General features: G+C 37.0%; 1 protein-coding gene across 8 annotated transcripts in view; it reads left to right on the forward strand.

The window, feature by feature from the left end:
* CHD9 (chromodomain helicase DNA binding protein 9) overlaps positions 1–25,653 on the forward strand; it is a 179,771-nt gene that overhangs the window by 123,709 nt on the left and 30,409 nt on the right. For 4 of the 8 annotated variants that reach the window (XM_045293606.1, XM_030886608.2, XM_045293607.1 and 1 more), the window contains 6 exons: positions 1,838–2,057; positions 5,114–5,316; positions 15,093–15,998; positions 16,970–17,133; positions 20,736–21,008; positions 21,748–21,916. In XM_045293606.1, the coding sequence (XP_045149541.1) occupies positions 1,838–2,057; positions 5,114–5,316; positions 15,093–15,998; positions 16,970–17,133; positions 20,736–21,008; positions 21,748–21,916 (1,935 nt within the window). The remainder of the gene's footprint in view (positions 1–1,837; positions 2,058–5,113; positions 5,317–15,092; positions 15,999–16,969; positions 17,134–20,735; positions 21,009–21,747; positions 21,917–25,653) is intronic. The other 4 variants (XM_030886607.2, XM_030886609.2, XM_030886606.2 and 1 more) reach the window with 3 other exon arrangements.

A 25,653-nucleotide genomic window follows, 5' to 3' on the forward strand; every position in this document is an offset into this window, starting at 1 on the left:
GGTCTGTGATCCACCTTGAGTTTATTCTTGTGCATGGAGTGAGATAAGGGTCTTGCTTCATTTTTCTGCAGGTAAATATCCCTTTTTTCCAGCACCACTTGTTAAAGAGGGCATCTGCTTCCCATTTGATATTTTTTGGGCCCCTTATCAAAGATCACTGAGCTTTCATAGAGTTGAATCATTAATAACTTGATGGCCTGTGAGATAACTTCCGTGAGATCTCTCAGCTGAACCAACAATGGACAACATCATGATAAATGGAGAAAAAACTGAAGTTGTCAAGGATTCATTTTGCCTGGGCCTACAATCAACACCCTTAGAAGCAGCAGTCAAAAAATCAAACAATGTATTCCACTGGGCAAATCTACTGCCTAAGACCTCTTTTAAAATATTAAAGAACAAAAGATGCTACTATAAAAATGAAGTTGTACTTAACCACGGAATTTTAAATGTCCTTGTATGCGTGTGAAAGTTGGACAATGAATGTGGAATACTGCAGAATAATTGATATTTTTTCATTGTTCTGACAAAGAATATTGAAAGTACCACAGAGTAACATAAAAATAAATCTGTATTAGAGGAAATACAGCCAGAAGGCCCCTTAGAAGCAAAGATGCAAGGACTCATGTCAGAAACTTTGGAAATGTTCTCAAAAGAGACCAGTCCTTGGAGAAGGATATCATGCTTGAAAAATAATACCCTCAATGAGATTAATTGACCCAATGCTGCAACAATGAGTTCAAGCACAAAAATAATTGTGAAAATGGTACAGGACTAGACAGTATTTTGTTCTGTTGTAAATAAGGGCTCTGAGTTATTTTGTGAAACCTTACTCCATCCCCCCACACATATGATAATCTTCTTTAAAACTTTTTGCTTACCAAACTCAGAGAACATTTCACAGAACATCCGGCATAATAAATAATGCTAAACTGCCATCTTGATGTGGAGTAAGCCAAAGAGTGCAGAATTCTTCAGGGAAGGGATAGAGAGGTGGAAGCAGCTCCTTCAGAAGTGCATATACCTAGATAGAGGATATGTTGAGAATAGTTGCTTCTCATAAAGGTGTCTATGATTTAATAGAAATCTTTTTACTTACCCTCATACATTCAGCTTATTAGCTCTATGTACATATTAGGAATTATTTCCTTTCATTGTTGTTTCCACAAAGCTTTTCTGTATACGCTGTTGCTTTTACTTGCCTTTAAAGGCAAGTTTGGTTTCATAATCGGTCATTGATTGTCTAAATATCAGACTGTCAGCTGGCCCCTTGGGGAACCAGTGCCTCGGCCTCCCAAAATCGAACAGGAATAAGGGAGTCGTTACTGCTTGAAATGAATGTGATTGTAGTATAGTGTATGTAATTATGTTGCACCTTAACTTTATTAGGGGGAAAAACAAGGTAGAACACTATAAAACTAGATTTTATTAAAATATGCTTCTATTTAATGTGACCTTAAGATGTTTTGGTTCTATTTAAATTAAAATATGTTTAATATAGACAGCCTCAATTAGAAGAGTTTACAGTATTCAAATTCTCATGAATTCCAGTTTGGTTTTGATTTATCTAAGACATTAAGTAATAGTATTATGCCTGGAAGTGAAGTTCCCTTTAAATAAATAATAGTGTGGTCCTGTATGTTACAGTGACCTGTTTATTTCGAACAATTTCCCAAGTTTGTTTTAGCTTTTCTTAATGTTTGCTGGAGAAATTCTGAGTTTGTGATTAAAAGAAAACAGAGATTTGGTAGTGAAATTTTACTACTTTCCTCAGTTTTCTGAAAGTTTCCTCCTCCCCCCCCCCCCCAAATATTGACAATACTTTCTTTCAACATAGATGGTCAGCTGATGGAGGGTGATAAAGTTTATTGGCCTACTCAGTCAGCTTTAACCACACGGCTGAGGCGTCTCATCACGGCATATCAGCGCACCAATAAAAACAGACAAATCCAGCAGATACCGCCAACTTTTTCAGTACCTGCCAGTGTCATGCAGCCTCTTTATGAAGAAGCCACTCTTAATCCTAAAATGGCAGCCAAGATAGAAAGACAGCAGAGGTAAGACAACAGTGCTAAATTTTTAATAATTGGTTCTTTTTGAAGGTTTTCTAGATATGATTACCTCCCTTTGTGAAAATCATGTTTAGGTAGAGAAGTACTTTGTGCATGTACAGGTATTCTCTGAATTAATAACATTTTTTAATTCCAACAAACATTTACTTTGTCTTTTTTTCTTATGCACTACACACAATTTTAAAATGTGCCATTTATTGATGTTTTCATCCTCATATGTTCAAAGTTCAATTAATAAAGATACTAAAAAATAATAAAGGTAGTGAAAGTCAATAATAATGAAAGCTAAAAAGTATGTTATATTTGACTCTGTCAAAAGCTGGGAACTACTTAATACACACATACTGATAAACATGTGTCAGCATAGTGAAATTAATGAAGATAACTATACTACAACTTATAATTACTAGCCATTTTTCTTGTATAATCATTCTTTTGTCTGATATGAACATGATGACTAAGGTACTTTAAAAAATGCAAAGCAAACTCAAGAATTGAATTACCAATTGTGCACAAGTTTAAATTAATACAATCCTATCGTTCATAAATATTTGATTGTAAAATATTGCAATGAGATGAATATTGAAAGAGGCCAAGTTCACTTCTATTTAATACGGTAGATATGCCCCTAGACTATTGATTTTAAAAGGGGAGCAAGTAGAAGTAGAGTAGTTCAGATAACCTGGTGCCTTCTTGAGCCTAGCCCTTCAGTGTTCTCTTGGAGATAAATCATTGTTCTTTTGTAGCAGAGACACTGAAATTACTGTAGATTTTAGCCATTATCAGCCATAATGTTCCAATTTCACACTCTATAAATATATTTCAATTATAATTTGCTATATGACATATCACCCAAAATATAGCCACCTAAAGCAGCATCAATTATTTTTATTTCTCTCTTATTTTAGATTATGATTTTGCTCTTGTATGTGGTATTGGCTCTGGTACTGAAATGGCTAGAACGCCTGAAATGGTTCTGGCTCCCAAGTAGGAGAACCTCAAGAGGGCACCTCCTTAGCAGCAAGGGGACTAACAGATTTCTTAAGGCTCAATCTTGACAATTACAATGGGTCTCTACTGTCACATTCTGTTGTTTTAAAAAAAAATCACAGGGCCACACCAAACTTAAGGGAAAGGGAAATAATTCCCACCTCTCAATAGGAAACGTAGCCAATATTTTGTGGCCTATCATGTTCTGCAAGCAACTTTTTCTTCTCTGTATTATGAGTCCTATCCTTACAAGTCTGGAATGCCTACCTACCACCCCTCAAAATGCAGAGTGCTACCTACTTTTATCTTTGTTCATTCTGTGTCTTCTTCATAGTTTTCCCTTCCTAACCTGGACTTTGTCACTTCTTTGTTTTCCAGCAGTTTTTTTGGCATGTAATTTACATATCATCCAATTTATTAGTTCACTCGTTGAATCATATCAAGGAGAACTGTACAATCATTACCACATCAATTTTAGACCATTCCACCACCCCCATAGTTAAGTCACCATTTAAACTGAGTTATGCAATCACAGTCCAGTATAGTGCTCCCTTCACCTTCCTGTCTTCATTATTTATTCCCATAATCTCCTTTCCCTCCCTCTCACTCACCCACTACCTTTGTATTCCCTGGATCAGTTATTCTCATTTTGCATTTACTTTGTATCAGTTATTCTCATTATGCATTTGCATTTATTCCTCCTGAGCTTTGCAGCTGGAGACCCAAAAGAAAACCTTTGTTTGTTTGTTTTTAAATCTCACTAAGAGGTGGCAAGAATAAAATCGTAATAGTATAAAGACAAAAAATACAAATAATTCATAAGAAAGAAAAGACCCCCATCAACATTCAAAAAGCCAGTGAAGAAATTTCTGTCATGAAACCTGTAGGAGATACTTACACCCAGAACAAATTCAGGGTGTGTCTGGGGAGTGGTCTACTGACCAAGTGTCAAGTTGGATCCAGCATAGTCAAGATTACAATGGTTTCTGCCTGGTAATAAGGCTGTTCGAGACTCTTGCCTGTGGCTAGAGTGGATTTTCCAGTGACTCAGTCCAACTAGATACGCTGCAGATGTCTCCCATAGCCCTCCACAAATTGGGTGTTTATAATTTTAGCTCTGATGCTTTTCTCCTCACCATATTCATATTTTGTAATTGTCGTCTTTGGATCACACAAGCTGGTGTGCTTCTGTGTGGACTTAGTTGACTCCGTGCTTAGATGGCTGCTTATTTGAATGAATACAAACCTTTAAGACCCCAGACACTATTCCGATTGATAGTCAAGCACCATTTGCTTTCTTTACCACACTGCCGTAACAATCTTATCTTCAGTGATCATTTCATGAAGGCGAGTATCAAGCATGGCCATGACGTAGGAACTGATGTTAAGTTGGAGCTAGGGTTAGTGTGAGCCATAAACCCATTCCTGGATCTATGCTTCTTTTTTTCTTTTAATTTGCTGTAACTTGGGAGTTAATACATTCCATAGTTCAATCATGCCAGACATAATTGTACAATTGCTTCCATAATCAGTCTCCATACATTTCCTTCCTGAACTTCTTGACTTTGTCACTTCTTAATGCCACTTTCTCTATAATTCCTTTCTTGGTCATTCTAATTAGAATTGACTTCTATCTTCTGCTCTCTTGGCCTATAACACAGTTGTAAAACTGTCTTATACTACATTTGAAAATGTTTTTTTCTTCCTCCTAAAGGCAGATCCACCTTATCATATGTAACTGTATATCCTGTGTAGGATATTCTCCCATAGTGACTACTCTACTAAACTATTGCTGTCTGAAGGAACAATGTCTACTAAAAGGAACATGGTTGAATGGAAAAGTCAAGTAGTATTTTAAAATATGCCGGGGACCTCGGAAAAGTTTGTTGAAAATGAAATTAGAAGATACTAGAGTTAAAAACCAATAACCCTGGTGTTAATCCATTAAACTATTTAGGTACTTGAAATGCTTTAAAGTTTTATTATATTTATTCAGTAGTAATATACATTTTAATGAATTACATGGTTGACTTTTTTTAACTTCAAAATAGATGGACAAGGAGAGAAGAAGCTGACTTTTATAGAGTTGTATCTACATTTGGAGTGGTATTTGATCCTGACAGAGGCCAATTTGATTGGACAAAATTTAGAGCTATGGCTAGACTACATAAGAAAACTGATGATAGTTTGGAGAAATATTTGTATGCATTCATGTCTATGTGTCGGAGGGTGTGCCGTCTTCCTTCCAAAGAAGGTAGGTAAAAAAATTCTATCTATCTTTTTTAACCATCTTGTCTGAGTAACAAAGTCTCAAAAATTCGGGAATTTCCAATTTATCTTGCATACGATAACATTTGACATGTCAGCAATTTTCAAAACTGCAAAAAGTTCTCAGCTCCACACTTCAGTGGAAGGGGCTAATGAAAATCTTATGCATAGCTTTGAAACAATGTCAGATACTGAATGGCCAGTAAATGGAAACAGAAGATTGTCAGATATAGTCCAGAGGGGTGGGCACCTTATGTCAGAGGGCCTTCCAAATGTGACTGAGGAAGAACTGATTTCTCAGAATGGAGTCGACCATCGTGACATGAGTCAAGTAAAGCTGGTAGGAGTGAAGCCTTTGGATTCTTCATTTGCTGATGGGACATGGATGAGGAGAAACAGTTGCAAAAATTAACTAATGATCGAACTTAGAATGTGGAAAACATGAATCTGGGAAAATTGGAAGTCACCAAAAATTAAATGGAACACATAAAGATCTATATTCTAGGCATGAGTGAGCTGAAATGGACTGGTGTTGGCCATTTTGAATCAGAAAATCATATGGTTTACTATGCCAGGAATAACAAATCAAAACAAATGGCATGGAATTCACTGTCTAAAACGATATTACAAAATCATTCTTGAAATACAATTTTGTCTATGATAGGATTATATCTGTCTGCCTTCAAGGAAATTCACCCAACCACAAAAACTAATAATGAAATTGAAGAATTCTACCAAGGACTTTAGTCTAAAATTGATCAAATGCAATGAAGAATCATTGATAATTACTGGTGATTGGAAACAAAAAAGAAGGAACCGTTGTTAGAAAATATATAATAGAAACAAAGCTGAAGATCACATGGTAGAATTTTATAAGACTAATGACTTGTTCATAGTAAATGACCTTTCTTCAACAACACAATAGGTTACTATACACATGGACTTCTCATAGAAATCAAATTGACTACATCGATGGAAAGAAGCCATGGAGTAGTTCAGTATCAACAGCTAAACCCAGCCAGGAACTGATTGTAGAACAAATCATCAATTGCTCATAAGTAAGTTCAGGATACAGCTTCAAAAGTTAAAATGAACCCATGAGAGCCAAAATACAACTTTGAATCTATCCCACCTGAATTTTCAGAATATATCAAAAACACATTTGACACATTGAACACTAATGACAGAAGACCTGATAAGCTGTGGAAGGACATCGAGAATATCGTTCATGAAGAAAGCAAAAGGTCATTAAAAAGACAGGATATAAAAGATCAAAGTGGAGGTCAGAAGAGACTTTGAAATTTGCTCATAATCACAGAGTAACTAATGCAAATGGAAGAACTAAGGATGTCAAAGAATTAAACAGAAAATTTCAAAGGGAAACTCAAGAAGATAAGGTAAATATATTGAGATGTGCAAAGACCTAGAATTAGAAAACCAAAAGAGAAGAACACGGTGTATCTTAAACTGAAAGAATTCAAGGGAAAATTCAAGCTTCGAGTTACAATACTGAAAGATTCTATGGGCAAAATATTGAATGATGCAGGAACCATCAAAATCAGATGGAAATAATACACAGCTTCTGTACCAAAAAAAATGATAGTTGATATTCCACACGAACCAATGGTGCTGAAGGAAGTAGTTCAAGCTGCACTGAAAGCATTATCCAAAATCAAGGTTCCAGGAATTGATGGAATACCATCAACAAGCTGATGAAGCACTGGAAGTGTGTCGGGAATTGTGGAAGACAGCCACTTGGCTAACTGACAGGAAGAAACCCAAATCTATGCCCATTCCAAAGAAAAGTAGCCCAACCCAACAGAATGCTCAAATTACAGAAGGAGATCATTGGTATCACATGCAAGTAACATTCTGCTGAAGATCATCCAACAAGGGTTGCAACAGTACATTGTCAGGGAGCTGCCAGAGGTTCTGGCCAGATTCAGAAGAGGACGTGGAACAAGAGATGCCATTATTGACATCAGATGACTCTTGGCTGAAAGAGAATAACAAAGATGTTTACTCATGTTTTATTGACTATTGAAAGGCAGTTGTGTGAATCTTAACAAACTTTAGATACTATGACAATAATGGGAATTTCAGGATATGTCATTGTGCTCATTAGGAATTTATACATGGATCAAGAAGCATTGTATGAACAGAACAAAGGAATATTGCATGATTTAAAATCAGAAAGGTGTGTGACAAGGTGTGTCCTCTCACCATATTTATTCAGTCTATATGTTGAGCAAATAATCAAAGAACCTTATATGAAGAAGAGTATGGCATCAGGATTGGAGGAAGCCTTATTAACAACCTGCAGTATATAAATGACACTACCCTACTTGCTGAAAGTAAGGAAGACTTAAGGCACTTACCGATGAAGATCAAGGATTGTAGCTTCAGTATGAATTACAACTCAATGTAAAGGCCAAAGTCCTCACAACTGGAGGTAACATCATGACAAATGAAGAAAAAGTTGAAGTTGTTACGGATGTGTCTTGCTCTTGAAAACAGTGGTCAAGATATCAAATGATGAGTTGCATTGCGTAATTTTGCTGCAAAAGACTTCTTAAAGTGTTGAAAATCAAGAGTGTTATTTTGAGGACTAAAGTGTGCCTGACCCAATCATGGTTTTCAATTGCCTCATAAGCATATGAAAGTTGGACATTGGATAAAGAAGATGGAGAAAAATTGATGCATTTGAATTGTGGTGCTGGAGAAGAATACTGAAAGGGCCATGGACTGCTTAAAGGATAAGCTGATCTGTTTTGGAAGGAGTACAGACAGAGTACTCCTAGAGACAAGGATGGTGAGACTTCCTCTTATGGACCTTGGACATGTCAGGAGAGACCAGTCCCTGCAGAAGGACGTCATGTTTGGTAAAGTAGACGGTCAGCAAAAAAAGAGGAAAACCTTCAAGAAAGTGACCACAACAGTGGGCTCAAGTATAGGAACTATTGTGAAGATGGTACAGGATCAAGCAGTGTTTTGTTCTGTTGTGCATAAGGTCAATGTGGGTTGGAACTGGCTCAGTGGTACCTAACAACAGCAAAACGTTCTTTCTTTGACCCTACTCCTTTTTTCTTAATGATTTTTTTTTTCATGGTACTTAATTTTTTTTAACTACTTTTAGACTTGCAGAAAATTTAGCAAAAAAATTGAGAAAAATTACAAAAATTGTTGAGAATTTTCTTATGTCCCTCACTCCTTGCTCCCCTAATGTTTAGGATTTTATGTGGTTAATTATAATTTTCAGAGCCAGGGAATTAACACTAGTATAATAGCATTAACTAAATACCTATTTGAATTTTGCCAATTTTTTTTCATTAATTTCATTTGTTTCAAGATCCTACATTATGTTTTGTTGTTATTTCCTTTAGCTTTCTATTGTCTTTAGAAGGACCTCAGTCTTTCCTTGTCTTTTGTTACCTTGACACCATTGAAAAATACTGATCAGTTATTTTTCCATGTATTACTCATTTTGGGTGTGTCTTCTATTTTCAAATGATTGGTGGATTGAGATGATCACATCTGGGCAAGAATACGTACATGCAGAAATGATGTGTCAAGCTGTTGATGATGTCAATATGTCATTTTACTAATGAAACTGGCCTTGTTCGCTTAGGGAAGGCAGTTTATATTGGGTTTCTACACTGTAAAATTACCAATTTTTCCCTCTATATTTAACAGATGTCTAGGAAGAAATACTTGGACATTGTGCAAATAATTTTTCTATTCAAACTTTCAAATATCTATTGCAATGCCCATTAGTGGGTTTTGTGTTCAATAGTTATTACTATGGAATTACACTGTAAGGAATAAATTATTCCTTCTTTCCAGAGTTTATAATCCAAGACTATCATGTATTTTGTCACTCATTATGTTCCAATGTAATCGTTAAAAGTTAGTTCAGATTAGTCCCTGCTTTCTTTCAACAAGTCCTATATTTATTGTTGTTATTGTTTTTGCTTTTGCTTTTTGGAACACTTGTAAACTTTTTGAAGTGATGCAGCTGCACAAATATAAAAAATCACTGAAAGGAGTATAACATGATCAATGCTGAAATTAAATACTTGAAGTTAGTTTTTCCACATGTTCCTCTGTTCCTCTGAAACAGTTAAAACCTTCCTTTGGTGCCCCTTTGAGTTTACTAGAATTATCTCAGTGACTGAAATGATGGGAAATGCAAACTTTTATTTATGAAATATCATTTAACAGTTGTAATTTGTCTTTATAAGTGAGTTTGAACAAATATTTTTTTCTTTGAGCTAATAGCTGTCCTTTTCTTTTGATCATTTTATTGGGGGCTCTTACATCTCTTATTACAATCCATACATCCATGCATTGTGCCAAGCACCTTGGCACATATGTTGCCATCATGTTCAAAGCATTTTCTTTCTACTTGAACCCTTGGTATCAGCTCATTTCCCCCCCTCCCCCATCATGAACCCTTGATACTTTATAAATTTTTTTTCATGTCTTACAACCAGCTACTGCCTCCCTTCACCCACTTTTCTGTTTGTCCCCCCACTTTCTGCTTACCTTCCTGGTATCCCCACCCTCATTATTGGTTCTGAGGGATTTATCTGTCCTGGATTTCTATGTTGTGAGCTCTTATCTGTGCCAGTGTACATGCTCTGGTCTAGCAGGATTTGTAAGGTAGAATTGAGGTTATTATAGTGGGAGAGGGGAAAGCATTAAAGAATTAGAGAGGAAAGTAGTGTGTTTCATCGGTGCTGTACCTCACCCTGATTGGCTTGTCTCTTCCTTGTGACCCTTTGGTGTGAGTATGTCCAATTGTCTACAGATGGGCTTTGGGTCTCCACTGGTGCTCCCCTCATCACATCAATATGATTTTTTGTTCTGGGTCTTTGATGCCTGATACCTGATCCCATCAACACTTCATGATCATACAGGCTGGTGTGCTTCTTCCATGTGGGCTTTGTTGCTTCTCAGCTAGATGGCTGCTTGTTGATCTTCAAGCCTTTAAGACCCCAGACTCTATATCTTTTGATAGCCGGGCACCATCCACTCTCTTCACCACATTTGTTTATGCACCCATTTGTCTTCAGAAATCTTATCGGGAAGGTGAGCAGCATAGAAAGAATGCCAGGTTATTAGAACAAAGTGTTCTTGCATTAAGGGAGATTTAAATACTAATAGCTCCCTTAATGATAAAGAATGCTTTAAAAGTAATTTCCTAGCTATATTAATATGCTTCCAGATTATAATTAGGAGAGTACATTTTAAAATATTGCTACAAAATTATGTTGTTAAATTCCCTAGAATAATTTTTGCTTCATAGCAACCCTATGTGCAGCAGAACGAAACACTGCTGAGTCCCACACCAGCCTCACAATTGTTTTTATGTTTGGGCCTGTTGTTGCAGCCAATGTATCCTTTCGTCTTGTTAGGGTCTTCCTCTTTTTCCCTAACCCTGACCAAGCATAATGTCCTTTTCCAGGTATTTGTCTCTCCGGATAACATGAGTTGCTAAGGAGTAATCCTTTACTCTAGTCGTACAACTGCATCTTAGTGTGTGTACAAATTCTCCAGGAGTACAACAAAATGCTCTGAAATTGCCATTCTTCTCAATCTTATCCATAGCTTGTTATCATCAAAAATCATAGAAGCTGATATGAAAGAGTTTAAGAGAAAAAAAATGTTTTGAAACTGATGGTGGTAGCAACTGTAAAATTATGCTTGATCTAACTGAATTATGGATTGTTATAATATCTGTAAGAGCTCCAATAAGATGATTAATAAAAAATCATAGAAGCTTTTATTTTTAAAATATCAAAACGTGAAATTATTATTTCTCAACATATGCTCTACCTAAGTATCAATTCTTATGAAGGTGATGTTTCCATAGTTCTAACCCCTCCTTGAAGAAATCTACCTTCTTCAATTTACACCACATCAAAATAGTAGTTTTGACAATAATAATTTATAAATTATCAAGGATTCATGAATGTGGGGAGCAGGGAGGAAAGAGGAAAATGAGGAACTGATATTAAGGGCTCAAGTAGAAAGCAAATGTTTTGAGAATGATGATGGCAACAAATGTACAAATGTGCTTGACACAATGAATGTATGTATGGATTGTGATAAGAATTGTACGAGCCCCCGATAAAATGACTTTTTTTAATAGTAGTTTTGGTAACCATTGAGGGACTCGCATCATGTTCTGTGGGTTTATTGTACAAAAAGACATCTGAAGGGGCTACATCGGGATTGTCGGGTGAGTGCAGTACGATTTACCAATGAAATTATTGTAGGGCAGCTCTTGATACCCTCAATGAACGAGCAGGTGTGTTTTGATGATGGAAAAATATTCCTCAGCACAATTCTCCTGGCCTTTTTTCGCTCGTGCAGTTTTCTATTTTCTTAAAACTTTTTCACAATAAGCACCCATGGTTATCCTGTTATACTTGAGAAAATATCAAGATTACCCCTTTGGAATAGCTACAGCAACCAAAAAACAGTTACCATCACCTTTTGAACTAACCCCTTTTCCTTGAATTCAACTGGCCCAGAAGATCTCCATGGAAACCACTGTTTTGATTGGAACATATTGATAAACCCAAGACTCATTCCCAGTTAGGCTCCATTCCATAAAATCGCCTTCAGTAGCTTCCATCTTTCTTAAAAAATAAGGCTTTTCTTAGAAAGATCAGCTCTTTGAACAAGCTGATCCTCATGTAACACTTTTGACACCCATGGAGCCAAAAGCTTGCTGAAACCAGAATGTTTATTTAAAGTTAAAATCCCATCTTCAGTAGCTCTCACATCGTTGATAATTCTGTGGTCTTTTCTGACTAGTGTCTAGACTTAAGCTACAGTTCATTTATTGATCAAGTTTGTCAGTCTCTTTCAATTCAGCATTCTTTACAGAAATGTAAAATTAATTACCAACTTTATGTGAAGAGGAAAGAGTCCTAGGATAAGCAATTCACTAAAGAAAAAAGAACAAAGTAGGAGATATGTTACCTCCTGACCTTAAAACCAATAATACAGCCACAGTAGTCAAAACTACCTGGTGCTGGCACAGCAATAGATAATACATAAACCAATAAACAATAAAGAATCCAGAATTAAATCTATCCATGTACAGACAACTGAACTTTGGCAAAGGGCCAAATTACATAAATGGGGAAGAGAGAGTCTCTTTAAAAGGCGCAGGCAAAATTGGATTACCATTTGCAGAAGACTGAAGCAGGCCTCAGACCTCAGACCATAGCAAAACACTCAAGATGGGTTAAAGACCTAAATGTATATCCTAGAAATATCGTGATCATTAATGAGAAAATAAGAAAAAACTATAGGAGTGTAATACAGAACGTAAACATACTACCCAACTATGAAAAATGCACACAGCAGAACGCAAAATAGATGACTGGCATCTCCTAGAAATAAGACACTTAGGTGCATCAAAAGACGTCACCACAAGGGTCAAGTAAGAACTCAGACGGAATATTTGTCGAGAACACATGAGACAAAGGACTAACCTCTAAAATCTATGGAAAAAACTGCAACATCTCAATAAGAGAAAGACAAGTAATCCAACTTTTAAAAATGGGCAATGAACATGAAGAGACAGTTCACCAAAGCATTCATTGAAGAGGCCAACAAACATGAAAAGATGCTCAAAACCACTAGCCACCTGAAAATACAAATCATAACAGTGGTGACATACCACCTTACACGGACATGGACGGCAAAATTTAAAAAGACAACAAATGCTGGAGAAGGTTTGGAGATACTGGAACCACCATATTCTGCTGGTGGAACTGAAAAGTGTGCAACCATTATGGAAAGTGAGTGATATGGCACTATCTCAAACAACTGGGAACAGAAATACCATAGGACCCATCAATCCCTTTGAGTTTATACCCTAAAGAAGTTAGAGCCAAAGCACAAGCAGATCTATGCACACCCATGTTCATTGAGCATTGTTCACATTAGCAAGACTATGGAAACAACCTAAATATACCCATCAGTGGAAGAATGAATAAACTTCAGTACATAGACATGGTGGAATACTATACATTGCTAAAATATGATGATGAAACCCAAGGCATCTAATGGTATGATGGGATTTGAGAACATGCTGAGTGAATTTAGTTAATCACAAAAGGACAAATATTTTATGAAATCGATATTATAAAGAAAAACAGAACAGTTTTCATATCCAAAGAAACAAACTTTGATGGTTGGGTGGGGGAAGGTGAACGTGTTAGCAAACTGGAGTTCTTAAGCCATGCGCAGCTTTTTTAGTATGTACATGTGCCTCTGAAGTAAAATTGAAATTTTTTAAAGCATATGATGGTGATCTCATTTGTTTGTAAAAATAGGATTTTGAATGCCGCATATACTCGTGTATAAGCCAAGTTTTTCAGCACATTTTTATGCAGTTTTTGTGGTAAAATTAGGTTCCTTGGATGCTATTCAGGTCAGCTTATACTCAAGTATATACAGTAATTTTTAAGTTGTTGTGAGGGACAGGATTGGCTCTTCCATTGCAAAAGTTTGCTAACCTGGGCTTGAGGGCCCAACCCCAAACCAGATTTGCTCCCATGGGATCAATTCTGATTCACAGTGACCCCTCTGTGTTTCTGAGACTTTAACTGTTTATGAGACTAGAAAGCCCAGTCACTTTCCCGTGGAGCTGCTGGTAGTTTTGAACTGCCAACCATGCAGATCACAGCCCAACACATAACCACTACATGACCAGGACTTGAGGGTAGCCAGGTATTCTCTGTGTGGAAGAAGAAATAGTATTCTACAAGAGGGAGAAGAAAAATCAGAGGGTGGGCAGGGCAAGCTTTTGGGAGGTTTGATAAGCAGTTTAAGTATTGAGTACAAAATCATCTGAAATTTGAGCCCCCACTTAATTCATAATAAAAAAATGTTTTAACATGTTCACTGGGGTTTTGTTAAAAATTTGATATTGTGTGTGGCCTTAAAGCCTTCTTTTCCCATGGCACAAAAAGAATTCTCTTTTTAAAAGACATCCTGACTGGAGTTACATAAGCGTTTTACTGAGGGAACTGGTCCACTATCACACTGTTCTCAAAGACATGTTTGGACAGACTGTTTAGAATGGATAGGAAATTCCTGACCCACAGGCCACATAAGACCCAAGAAATCATCAATACCAGCTAATGTCACATGCTTCATTATAGAGAAGCCGTTTCAACCATCACATTAGGTGTAAGCTAATTAAATATTTGACCAGTATGGCCTGCAAATGATTTTATAAATATCATTATAATCTATAAATACAAATGATATGATTTCTATAAATACTTGATTTTCAAATGTGTATTATTCTTCATTTTGAAATATTAGAGGAAATCTGCAAACTTTGCAGGGATGTAGATCAGTAGTACATTTAGAAGTGCAGGCATATGCTGTCTTCTGAAAAGTCACTCTGTGCCACTTGATTTTTACAAAAGACCTACATCAACCCCTGTTTTCGCTAACCTAAAAATATCTAAAAAGGATTTTTGCTTTTATGGAAAAGGTAAAAAGTGCCTTCAGCATTTGTTTTGCAGTGTGCACCTTGTAGTGCAGGAGTGATCTTGCTAAGCTGCTTCTCTGGGAATTACACCCAGCATCTCACCACCGAGCTGCTGTACTTTGGAACTATGCCTGTAAATATAATGTTTATGTTACTTTAGGTTTTATGTGTTATTTGGTATGATTTGATGAAGTATTTTTTTTTAATTTACTATTTTTGTTCTTGTTGCAATGTAGAATTGGTGGATCCAAACATTTTTATCCAGCCAATCACAGAAGAACGTGCTTCTAGGACTTTATATCGCATTGAGCTTCTAAGGAAAGTACGAGAACAAGCTCTCCGACACCCACAATTATTTGAACGCTTAAAGCTTTGTCATCCAAATCCAGACTTACCTATCTGGTGGGAATGTGGCTCTCATGATAGGGATTTGCTTATTGGAGCTGCTAAACATGGGGTGAGCCGAACAGATTATCACATTCTTCGTGATCCTGAACTCTCATTTATGGCAGCTCAGAGGAACTACAGTCAAAGTAAGATGGCTCATTCCAGGACTTCTACCCCACTTTTACAGCAATATCAAGTTGCACTTTCTGCTTCTTCTCTTACCTCTCTACCTAGACTCCTAGATGCTAAAGGTATAATTCTAGAGGATATGAAAGTTAAAAGTGAAAACCTTAAAGAGGAGCCTCAGTCTTCTGAAGAAGAATCTATGTCTTCTGAGGAAACCAGGACACTAATAAAGTCTGAGCCTCTCAGTCCAAAGAATGGTGTTTTACCACAGGCTACTGGAGATCAGAAATCTGGTGGAAAAGGAGAAACAGACAGACGCATGGTTGCAGCCAGAACAGAACCCCTAACTCCAAACCCATCTTCTAAGAAACAGCGAGTCCACAAAAGAGGGTCAGAATCTAGTTCTGATTCTGACTCCGATTCTGAGAGGTCATCTTGCTCTTCCCGGTCATCTTCCTCCTCCTCTTCCTCCTCCTCTTCTTGTTCCCACTCTCGATCAGGCTCTAGTTCTTCATCCTCATCTTGTTCTTCAGCATCGTCTTCCTCCTCCTCTTCCTCCTCCTCCTCATCATCTTCTTCATCTTCGTCAGAAGAGAGTGACAGTGAAGAAGAGGAAGTCCAAAAGCGAGGTATATAAATAAATTGATTTTACCCTTTTTACGACACAACTTCACGTGAAAATGAATTAGATGATCATATTTAAACTTGTTATCTTAAAATTTATATGTACACATATTTTTAGAGATATTATTGAAAAGGAAACTACTTTCCCATTCAGTAGGATTCCAAACATTGTAAAATTGGCTTGTCCAGTCATAGGAACTAGAGGTTTTGCACAGTAATTTCCCGGGTTGCCTAAAGTTTAGTATTATATTTTCCCCAGCAATAGATTAACAATTAGTTAACAAAAAATAACACCCACCAGCCATGTCTGTAGCTTAAAAAACACATTCAGACTCCCAAGAGTGTTTGAGCCCATAATCAACACCCTTCTACTCAGGTTAGAGGACAGGTACTGCAGCGTGTCAAAAGTAATATAGAAGATCATATTAGCAGGTGTCTTTGCAGTAATCCAACAGTTCAGGTGCAAGGAAAATGAGGCCACATCAAGTACGTCTGGGAGCCTCTCTGACTTCCAGTGTCTCAAACCCAAAAGAGCCGGAATCTACTGTAACAACTTCAGGTCCTGGATTACTAGAGAGATGTGCCCAGTTATAATACTTATTAAGGGAACTGTGGTTTCCCCATCAGGCACTGTAGTCCTCCCACTTCAGATGCTGTCACCCAATCCGGAGTCATTTTTATAAGTAGTGTTGCCTGTGACATAATTGTCATGTACTATCCTTATCTGTTCCCAGAGAAACAAACATACGAAGTTTACTGAAGGTCAAATTCCCAGACAGAAGAAGAATGATTTTGTCAAACTTTGTCTTCTTAACAATGCTTGTTTTGCTTTTATCCTAATTTTATAAAGAAATAGTACTTTGTTATATTCTAGGTATCTTTTTCTATTATTTGTTTTTAAACATCTGAATAATTATGAGATTTGAAAAAACATAAAATTATTTGATGCAATCTGTGTAATGATGATTGTTTTCAGCAGAAGGTACCCCTCACATGAAAGCCTATGATGAAGAAAGTGTTGCCTCACTGAGTACTACCCAGGATGAGACTCAGGATAGTTTCCAGATGAACAATGGTACACCAGAGTCTGCCTACCTTTTACAAGGTGGATACATGCTGGCAGCGTCATATTGGCCAAAGGTAAATGAGTAATTTCTTGTTGGGAGGGGCCATTGTCTGAATATTTTTCTATATTAATGCTTTAATGCTTAGTGTTTGTAATATGTGGGGGGAAATAGGATATTTAAATTTTTAGATGACATTTAGGATTATTATCATGTATTCTCACTTCTATCATGTCAATTCTGAATCATAAGACAGTATAACTGCCTCTGTGGGTTTCCTATACTATAAATCTTTATGGGAACAAAAACCTCATTGTTCTCCTGTGGAACAGGTGGTGGTTTGAACATCTGACCTTGTAGTTTGCAGCCCAATATATAACACACAATGCCACCAGAGCTCCTTATTGAGTGCATTAGGTCTTGCAATGTGTTTGTATCTCAACATTATTAAAATGATTTAAAAAGATAACATGATAACATTCACATACAAGTTAATAATTAATTGCTTCTTTATGAAAAGGTACTTTCAACTAGGTACACTTGAAGAAATGTAACCATTCATTCAGTAATATTAGAGTTAAGATTGGATTAGTGCAGTCGTTCCAGAAGGTTAATGGGCTGACATGGGTTCTTTGTTTAGAAAGTGCTGCTTCAGAAAACTGTCTGTATTCTTACCATTTTATTTTACTTATACACCAAGTATTATCAATCTTAATACTAGTTGAAATATAAAAAATAAAACACATACAATTGTGATGTTTATTTGTAAACATTTTATTTAAAAATTTAAAATAGGTGTGCTTTAAGGTTCAAAATTTATATCTGTGAACTAATAAATTTTTCAAATGTCCAAAGAAATGTTTAGTTGCCTGTAGTTCTTGTTGTTAGCTGCTGTCTAGTTGGTTCCAACCCATAGCAACCTTGTGCACAACAGAATGAAACCCTGCACGCAGTCCTGTACCATCCTCCCACAATCGTTCCTACACGTGAGCATAGTAGCCATCATGTCTATCCATCTCCTTGAGGCTCTTCCTCTTTTTCAATGTCCCTCTATTTTACCAAACATGATATTCTTCTCTAAGGACTAGTCTCTTCTGAGAGCATATCCAAAGTAAATCAGATGAAGTCTTGCCATGCTTGCTTCTAAGAAGTACTCTGACTGTACTTCTTCCAAGACAGATCAGTTTGTCCTTTTAGCAGTCCATGATACTTTCAATATTCTTCTCCATCACCACATTTCAAATGCATCTTTTCTTCTCCACTTTTCTTTATCCAATGTCCAATTTTCATATCCATATGAAGCATTGAAAGTACCATGGCTTGGGTCAGGTGCACTTTCGTCCTCAGAGTAACATCCTTGCTTTTCATTACTCTACAAAGGTCTTGTACAGCAGATGTGCCTTATGCAACCCGTCTTTTGATTTCTTGCCTACTTCCATGACCATTGATTGTAGATACAAGCAAGACAAAATCATTGACAACTTCAGCTTTTCTTCATTTATCATGATATCACCCATTGGTCTAGTTGTGAGGATTTTGATCTTCTTTACATTGAATTGTAATCCATACTGAAGGCTACAATCCTTGATCTTTATCAGCAAGTGCTTCAAGTCCTCCTCACTTTCAGCAAGCAAGGTTGTGTTACCTACATGTAGCATGTTATTAATAAACCTTCTTCCAATTCTGATGCCACATTCTTCTTCATATCAGCCAGCTTCTATGATTCTTTGCTCACCATACTGATTGAATAAGTATGGTGAAGATAAAACCGTACAACCCTGATGCACACCTTCACTTATTTTAAACCATGCAGTATTCCCTTGTTCTGTTCTCACAGCTGCCTCTTGATCCTTGTGCAAATTCAGCATAAGCACAATGAAGTGCTCCTGAATTCCCTTTCTTCTCAAGGTTATTCATAGTTTGTTAGGATCCACAAAGTTGAATGCCTTTGCATAGTCAATAAAGCAAAAGTACACATCTTTCTGTATTCTTTGCTGTCAACCAAGATCTATCTGACAGAGATAAGCCTTGTAACACATCATCCTCTAAATCTGGCCTGAGCTTCTGGCAGCTCCCTGTCAGTGTACTGCTGCAACAGTTGTTGGATGATCTTCAGCAAAACATTACTTACATATGATATCAATGAGCATTTTGTTTGGTAACCTTTCTTTGGAATGGGTACAAACAGAGATCTCTTCCGCTCAGTTGGCCAGGTAGCTGGCATAGACAAGTATATGCTTCCAGTGCTTCATCAGCTTGTTGAAACATTCCCATTGGTATTCCATCAATTTCTGGAGTCTTGTTTTGGGCTTATGCTTTCAGTACAGCTTGAATGTCCTCCTTCAGCACCATTGGTTCATGCTCAAATGCTACCGCCTAAAATGGTTGCATGTCAATAGCTTTTTTTATTACAATGACTCGGTGTATTCTTTCCATCTGCTTTTGATGATTCCTGTATCATTCAATATTTTGCCCATAGATTTCTTTCATATTGCAACTCATGGCTTGAATTTTTTCTTTGAGTTCATTCAATTTAAGATATACTGAGTATGTATATCTTTTGGTTTTCTAATTCTAGGTCTTTGCAAATTTCATTATAACATTTGGCTTTGTCTACTCAAGCTGCCCTTAAAATTTTTCTGTTCATTTCTTTGACTTTATTAGTTCTTCCATTTGCTTTAGCTGCTCTTGATTGAGAGCAAGCTTCAGAGTCTCTTCTGACATCCAGTTTCATCTTTTCTCTATTTCCTGTCTTTTTAATGAACTTTTGCTTTCTTTTGAATGATGTTCTTGATGTCCTCTCACAGCTCATCATGTTTTCTTCTGTCATTAATATTCAGTGTGTCAGAAATTTTCTTGAACTACTTACAGAATTCAGGTGGGATAGATTCAAGGTTGAATCTTGGCTCTTATGGACTTGTTTTAATTTTCTTCAACTTTTTCCTGAACTCATATATGAGCAATTGATGATCTGTTCCACAGTCAATCCATGGCCTGGTTTTAGTTGCTGATATTGAGCTTCTCCATGGTCTCTTCCCAAAGATGTAGGTATAGTACAGTTTCCTTTTTTTATCAAAAAGAAAGCAAAATGTGGGAGGTTTTAGTATGTTTTAGAGTAGATATATTTATGAATGGGTGTAACAGTTTGGTATGCAGTCTTTTAAACACTTTTCTGTATAAATGTTTACCTCTGGAAGCAAAGTTGGGAAAATCTGGAATAGGAGATTGTGTACTCTTACACGAGACACCTCAGTTGTCTAAAATTTTTACCAGGAAGCTGTATTACTTTTTAAATTATAAAAAATAAACTACTCTTTCATGATGTTTTTAAACCTTATCAAAGGTAATTTGTACTTGTGTAATTTTTTCACAAATTTTAATGTGTATGAGAATATGTATACTTCCACATATACATTTGCTGTGCTTGTTTCAAGGATCCTTTTGGCATTGTGAGTTGTGTGTGACTTCTAATTGCAAAGTCAGAAAAAAGATGTGGCTGTTTGCTCTTGTAAAGGTTTACAGTTTCAAAAACCCTAGATAGGGTTGCGACAGTTCGGAATTGACTCATTGGTAGTGGATTTGTGTTTTTGGTACTACTTTAATCTGTCAAAAACCATGAGTCCCCAAAGTTCTGGCTTAAATTTTAAAGTGATACTTTGATATCACATGCTTTTCCAGGATCGTGTGATGATCAATCGGCTGGATAGTATTTGCCAAACAGTTCTGAAAGGGAAGTGGCCTTCAGCTAGAAGAAGTTATGATGCTAATACTGTGGCCTCTTTCTATACCACAAAACTGCTGGACAGCCCTGGAGCAGCTACAGAATATAGCGAGCCCAGTGTCCCCACTCCCTCAGGTGCAGGTGTTAAAGAAGAGCATGATCAGTCACCACAGATGTCAAAGGTGAAGAAGCATGTACGAGAAAAGGAGTTTACAGTGAAAATCAAAGACGTATGTTTATTTTTATTGCCCTAGGACCTGATTGCGATTGCGGTGTGCAGCATGCTTTTCCTGCAAATGGCTGCCTGCTCTTACTCTTACTTCCTTCACATACTTGTTTTCGGTGTTTGGATTGGTTTCTTTTTGATATCCAGGTTATTAACCTTGAGTCTTCTACTAGAAGTGTCATCGTTAAGTATTTTTTTCTCCCTATACTTCTGAAAGTAGTACTTCCGCTGGCTAAGATGCTTTCTTAAACAGTCTGACAATTTCTAACCATATTGATTCTTTCATATAATATTTAAATAGTATGGCAGTGCCTTCATCTGTTTAAACATTTGGCATGCACTGTGACCAGTAACATTTTCACTTTTTAGTATGCTTCTCTGAAGATTAAACGATTACTCAGTGTCTACAATGAGTTGTCTGCTCTAAAATACGGTGTGACTAAAGCACATAGAAATGTATGTTGAAAGCTGACAGTGTTACAATCTACTAGTCACATGAACAGCTTCGTTTTGTTCAGGAAAGTATATATAGTGTATGGATTTTCCCTCATTTAAAACAGGAAATTTAATATTCTAGGAATTTAGAATTAGTAAAATATTTCCTTCAATTAGTTTATGAGCAAAGTTTTGATTAGTGTTCCAGGGTTTGACTTCACTCTTTAAAAGTGGGGGTCAGAAAATCCCTGAATATTCTGTAGTATAATTTAACACTTTCTTTCTTAATAATGGTATCTTTTTAACAGGAAGGTGGTTTGAAGTTGACATTTCAGAAGCAAGGACTTGCACAGAAAAGACCACTTGATAGTGAAGATGGTGCTCTGGGGCAGCAGCAGTACCTCACTCGTCTTCGGGAGCTTCAGAGTGCATCTGAGACCAACCTCGTCAATTTTCCAAAATCCCCACCAGTTTCAGGTGAATGTACAAGGAAAAATTGTCTCAGTGTGTATCATTCCCTGTTACTTAGAAGTCCTCCTTTCAACACTCCAATTGTCCTTCAATGTGGGGACCTTAAAGGAATCAGCATAATTTTATTTTAGCTTTTTTAAAAATCATTTTATTGGGGGCTCACACAACTCTTATCACAATCTATGCATACATCAATAGTATAAAGCACATTTATACATTCGTTACCCTCATCATTCTCAAAACATTTGCTCTCCACTTAAGCCCCTGGCATCAGCTCCTCGTTTTTACCCCTCCCTCCCCACTCTCCCCTGCCTCATGAACCCTTGATAATTTATAAATTATTATTTTGTCATATCTTACACTGTCCGACATCTCCCTTCACCCACTTATCTGCTGTCCGTCCCCCAGGGGGGAGGTTCTATGTAGATCCCTGTAATCAGTTCCCCTTTTTACCCCACCCTCCCACCACCCTCCCGGTATCGCCACTCTCACCACTGGTTCTGAGGGGATCATCTGTCCTAGATTCCCTGTGTTTCCAGTTCCTATCTGTACCAGCGTACATCCTCTGGTCTAGCCAGATTTGTAAGGTAGAATTGGGATCATGATAGGCGGGGGAGGGAGAGAGCATTTCGGAACTAGAGGAAAGTTGTGTGTTTCATCGTTGCTACCCTGCACCATGACTGTGGATCATTTCCTCCCCGTGACCCTTCTGTAAGGGGATGTCCAGTTGCCTACAGATGTGCTTTGGGTCCCCATTCCACACTCCCCCTCATTCACAATGATATGATTTTTTGTTCTTTGATGCCTGATACCTGATCCCTTCGAGAGCTCGTGATCACACAGGCTGGTGTGCTTCTTCCATGTGAGCTTTGTTGCTTCCAAGCTAGATGGCCACTTGTTTACCTTCAAGCCTTTAAGACCCCAGACGCTATGTCTTTTGATAACCGGGCACAATCAGCTTTCTTCACCATATTTGCTTATGTACCCATTTGTCTTCAGTGATCATATTAGGGAGGTGTTCACACAATGATATGATTTTTGTTCTTTGATGCCTGATAACTGATCCCTTCAGCACCTCATAATCACACAGGCTGGTGTGATTCTTCCATGTGGGTTTTGTTGCTTCTCAGACAGATGGCTGCTTGTTTACCTTCAAGTCTTTAAGACCCCAGACACTATATCTTTTGATAGCTGGGCACCATCACCTTTCTTCACCACATTTGCTTATGCACCCACTTTGTCTTCAGCAATTGTGTCAGGAAGGTGAGCCTCATGGAATGCCAATTTAATAGAACAGAGTGTTCTTGCATTGAGGGAGTTCTTGAGTGGAGGCCCAATGTCCATCTTCTACCTTAATACTAAACCTATAAATAAATATGTGCACATAGATCTATTTCCCCATTCTTATATATAAATATATTTACACATGTACATGCCTTTATTTAGACCTCTATAACTGCCCTTTGCCTCCTAACTCTTTCCTCTATTTCCTTTTACTTTCCTCTTGTCCCACTATCATGCTAAGCCTTCATTTGGGTTTCAGCAATTCCTCTCAGATACGTTACCCTTGATCACGCCCTGCCAAGCCTTCTAAATTTTAATATACATTGGAACTTTTAATGTCAGCATAGAAGGCAATTTCATTTGAGGAGTTTGAGCATGTAGGTGAAAATATCATTTGTAAAGTAGCTTTATACATTTAAAAGTTCAAACTTAACATTTACATGTGAACAAAAATTGGGAATTTAAAAGCAAATATCTAAATTACAAATTATGTCATCTTTCATGGAAGAAATTAAAATGATAAATCTTAGAAAAACTTTAGTGATGTTGTCAGGCATCTTCAGGATATAGGAATTATTTATGACTAATCCCTGAAGGATTGTGGGATGTTTTAAAGGACAAGGAACTCACCCCCTCACACCAGCATAAATAATAAGTAATAGTAAAGGGTTTGGGTTTGTTCTTTTTAAAAAGAGAAATGCTGGAGGGAGTGCAGTGAGATTGGAACCATCATTCCTACACTGCTCATAGAGCTGTGAAGCTGTACAACCACTGTGGAATGTAGTCTGAATGTTCCATAAACAACTGGAAATAGAAATGTTGCATGAGCCAGAAATCATACTTGATACATGCTTTAAGTCATAGTGAACAAAGCACACGTAGATAGATACATGCACACCCATGTTCTTCACAGCATCATTCACAATAGCAAGAAGATAGAAACAACTTAAAATGCCTGTCAGTGGAAACAGTAGATAAGTGAAGTTGAGTATATACACACAGTGAAATGATTTGCATCTCTGAAGGATGATGAAACTGAAACACTTCATGATATGGATTCAGAAGACATTGTGCTGAGTAAAATTAGTCAGTTACAAATAAGCAAATGTTCTATGAGACCACTGTTATAAAAACAAATTTAAGGGGGAACCGATTACGGGGTTTACATATGACCTCATTCCTGGGGGACAGATAACAAAAAGTGGGTGAGGGGAGACGTCGGACGGTGTAAGATATAACATAGTAATTTATAAATTACCAAGGGTTCATGATGGAGGGGGAGAAAATGGGGAGCTGATGCCTGGCGCTTGGGTGGAGAGCAAATGTTTTGAGAATAATGAGGGTAACGAATGTGCAAGTGTGCTTTACACAATTGATGTATGTATAGATTGCTATAGGAGTTGTATGAGTCCCCAATAAAATGATTTTAAAAAATTTAAGATCCAGGTTTTTAGTCAAAAAAAACCAGACTTTGATAATTACCAGAGAAGAGAGAGAAGGGGAAGTAATCAGATATGGGATAGACAGTTGTTAACTTGGTGAAGGTGAAAATACCTGACAAAAGAGAGATGGGGTGGAGAGTGGAATGGGGTGTCAAGGATAAGCTAATGAGATAGTTGATAAATTGCTTTAAGTTGTGGAATACATAAAAAAGATGTGTAAATCCCCCCTAATTCATAATAAACGTTTTTAAAAATATAAGGATCTCACTAGATTATGAGGCCCTGTTATTGTCAGGCAGATATGATTATCAGAAAAGCACTTCATATGGAAGGAAAATTTGCCTGCAGAACAGCTCATTGACTAAATTTTTATCATCAGAGGAATCAATCTGTTTTCTTTGTCTACATAATGCATCTTCTCAACATGAAAACAGTTATCATATCTTCCTTTGTAACTATTCTTTTTTTATAAATTGCATATAATTCACATGTCATGCAATTTAATAGTTTAGTCATTTTAAGAAGAGTTATCCAATCATTACCACAATTAGTTTCAGAACATTTTCTTTCTTGTTCTCATTCTTGTTTTTTTTTCCATTTGGTGTTTTCTTTCTTTCTGGTCTTTTTAATAACCTTTCTTTCTCTCTCTCTCTTTCTTTCTTTCTTTCTAATCGTTTTATTAGGGGCTCATACAACTCTTATCACAATCCATACGTACATCAATTGTGTCAAGCACATTTGTATATTCATTGCCTTCATCATTCTCAAAACATTTGCTTTCTACTTAAGCCCCTGCCATCAGCTCCTCATTTTTCCCCTCCCACCCCACTCCCCCCTCCCTCAGGAACCCTTGATAATTTATAAATTATTATTTTGTCATATCTTGCCCTGTCCCATGGCTCCCTTCACCCACTTTTTTTTTTAAATCAATTTATTGGGGCTCATACAATTCATCACAATACATAGATCAATTGTGTAAAGCACATCTATACATTTGTTGCCCTCATCATTCCCAAA

The sequence above is a fragment of the Echinops telfairi genome, unplaced genomic scaffold (genome assembly GCF_000313985.2).
Source record: "Echinops telfairi isolate 266 unplaced genomic scaffold, ASM31398v2 ScPeMD7_2291;HRSCAF=2852, whole genome shotgun sequence".
NCBI lineage: Eukaryota > Metazoa > Chordata > Mammalia > Afrosoricida > Tenrecidae > Echinops > Echinops telfairi.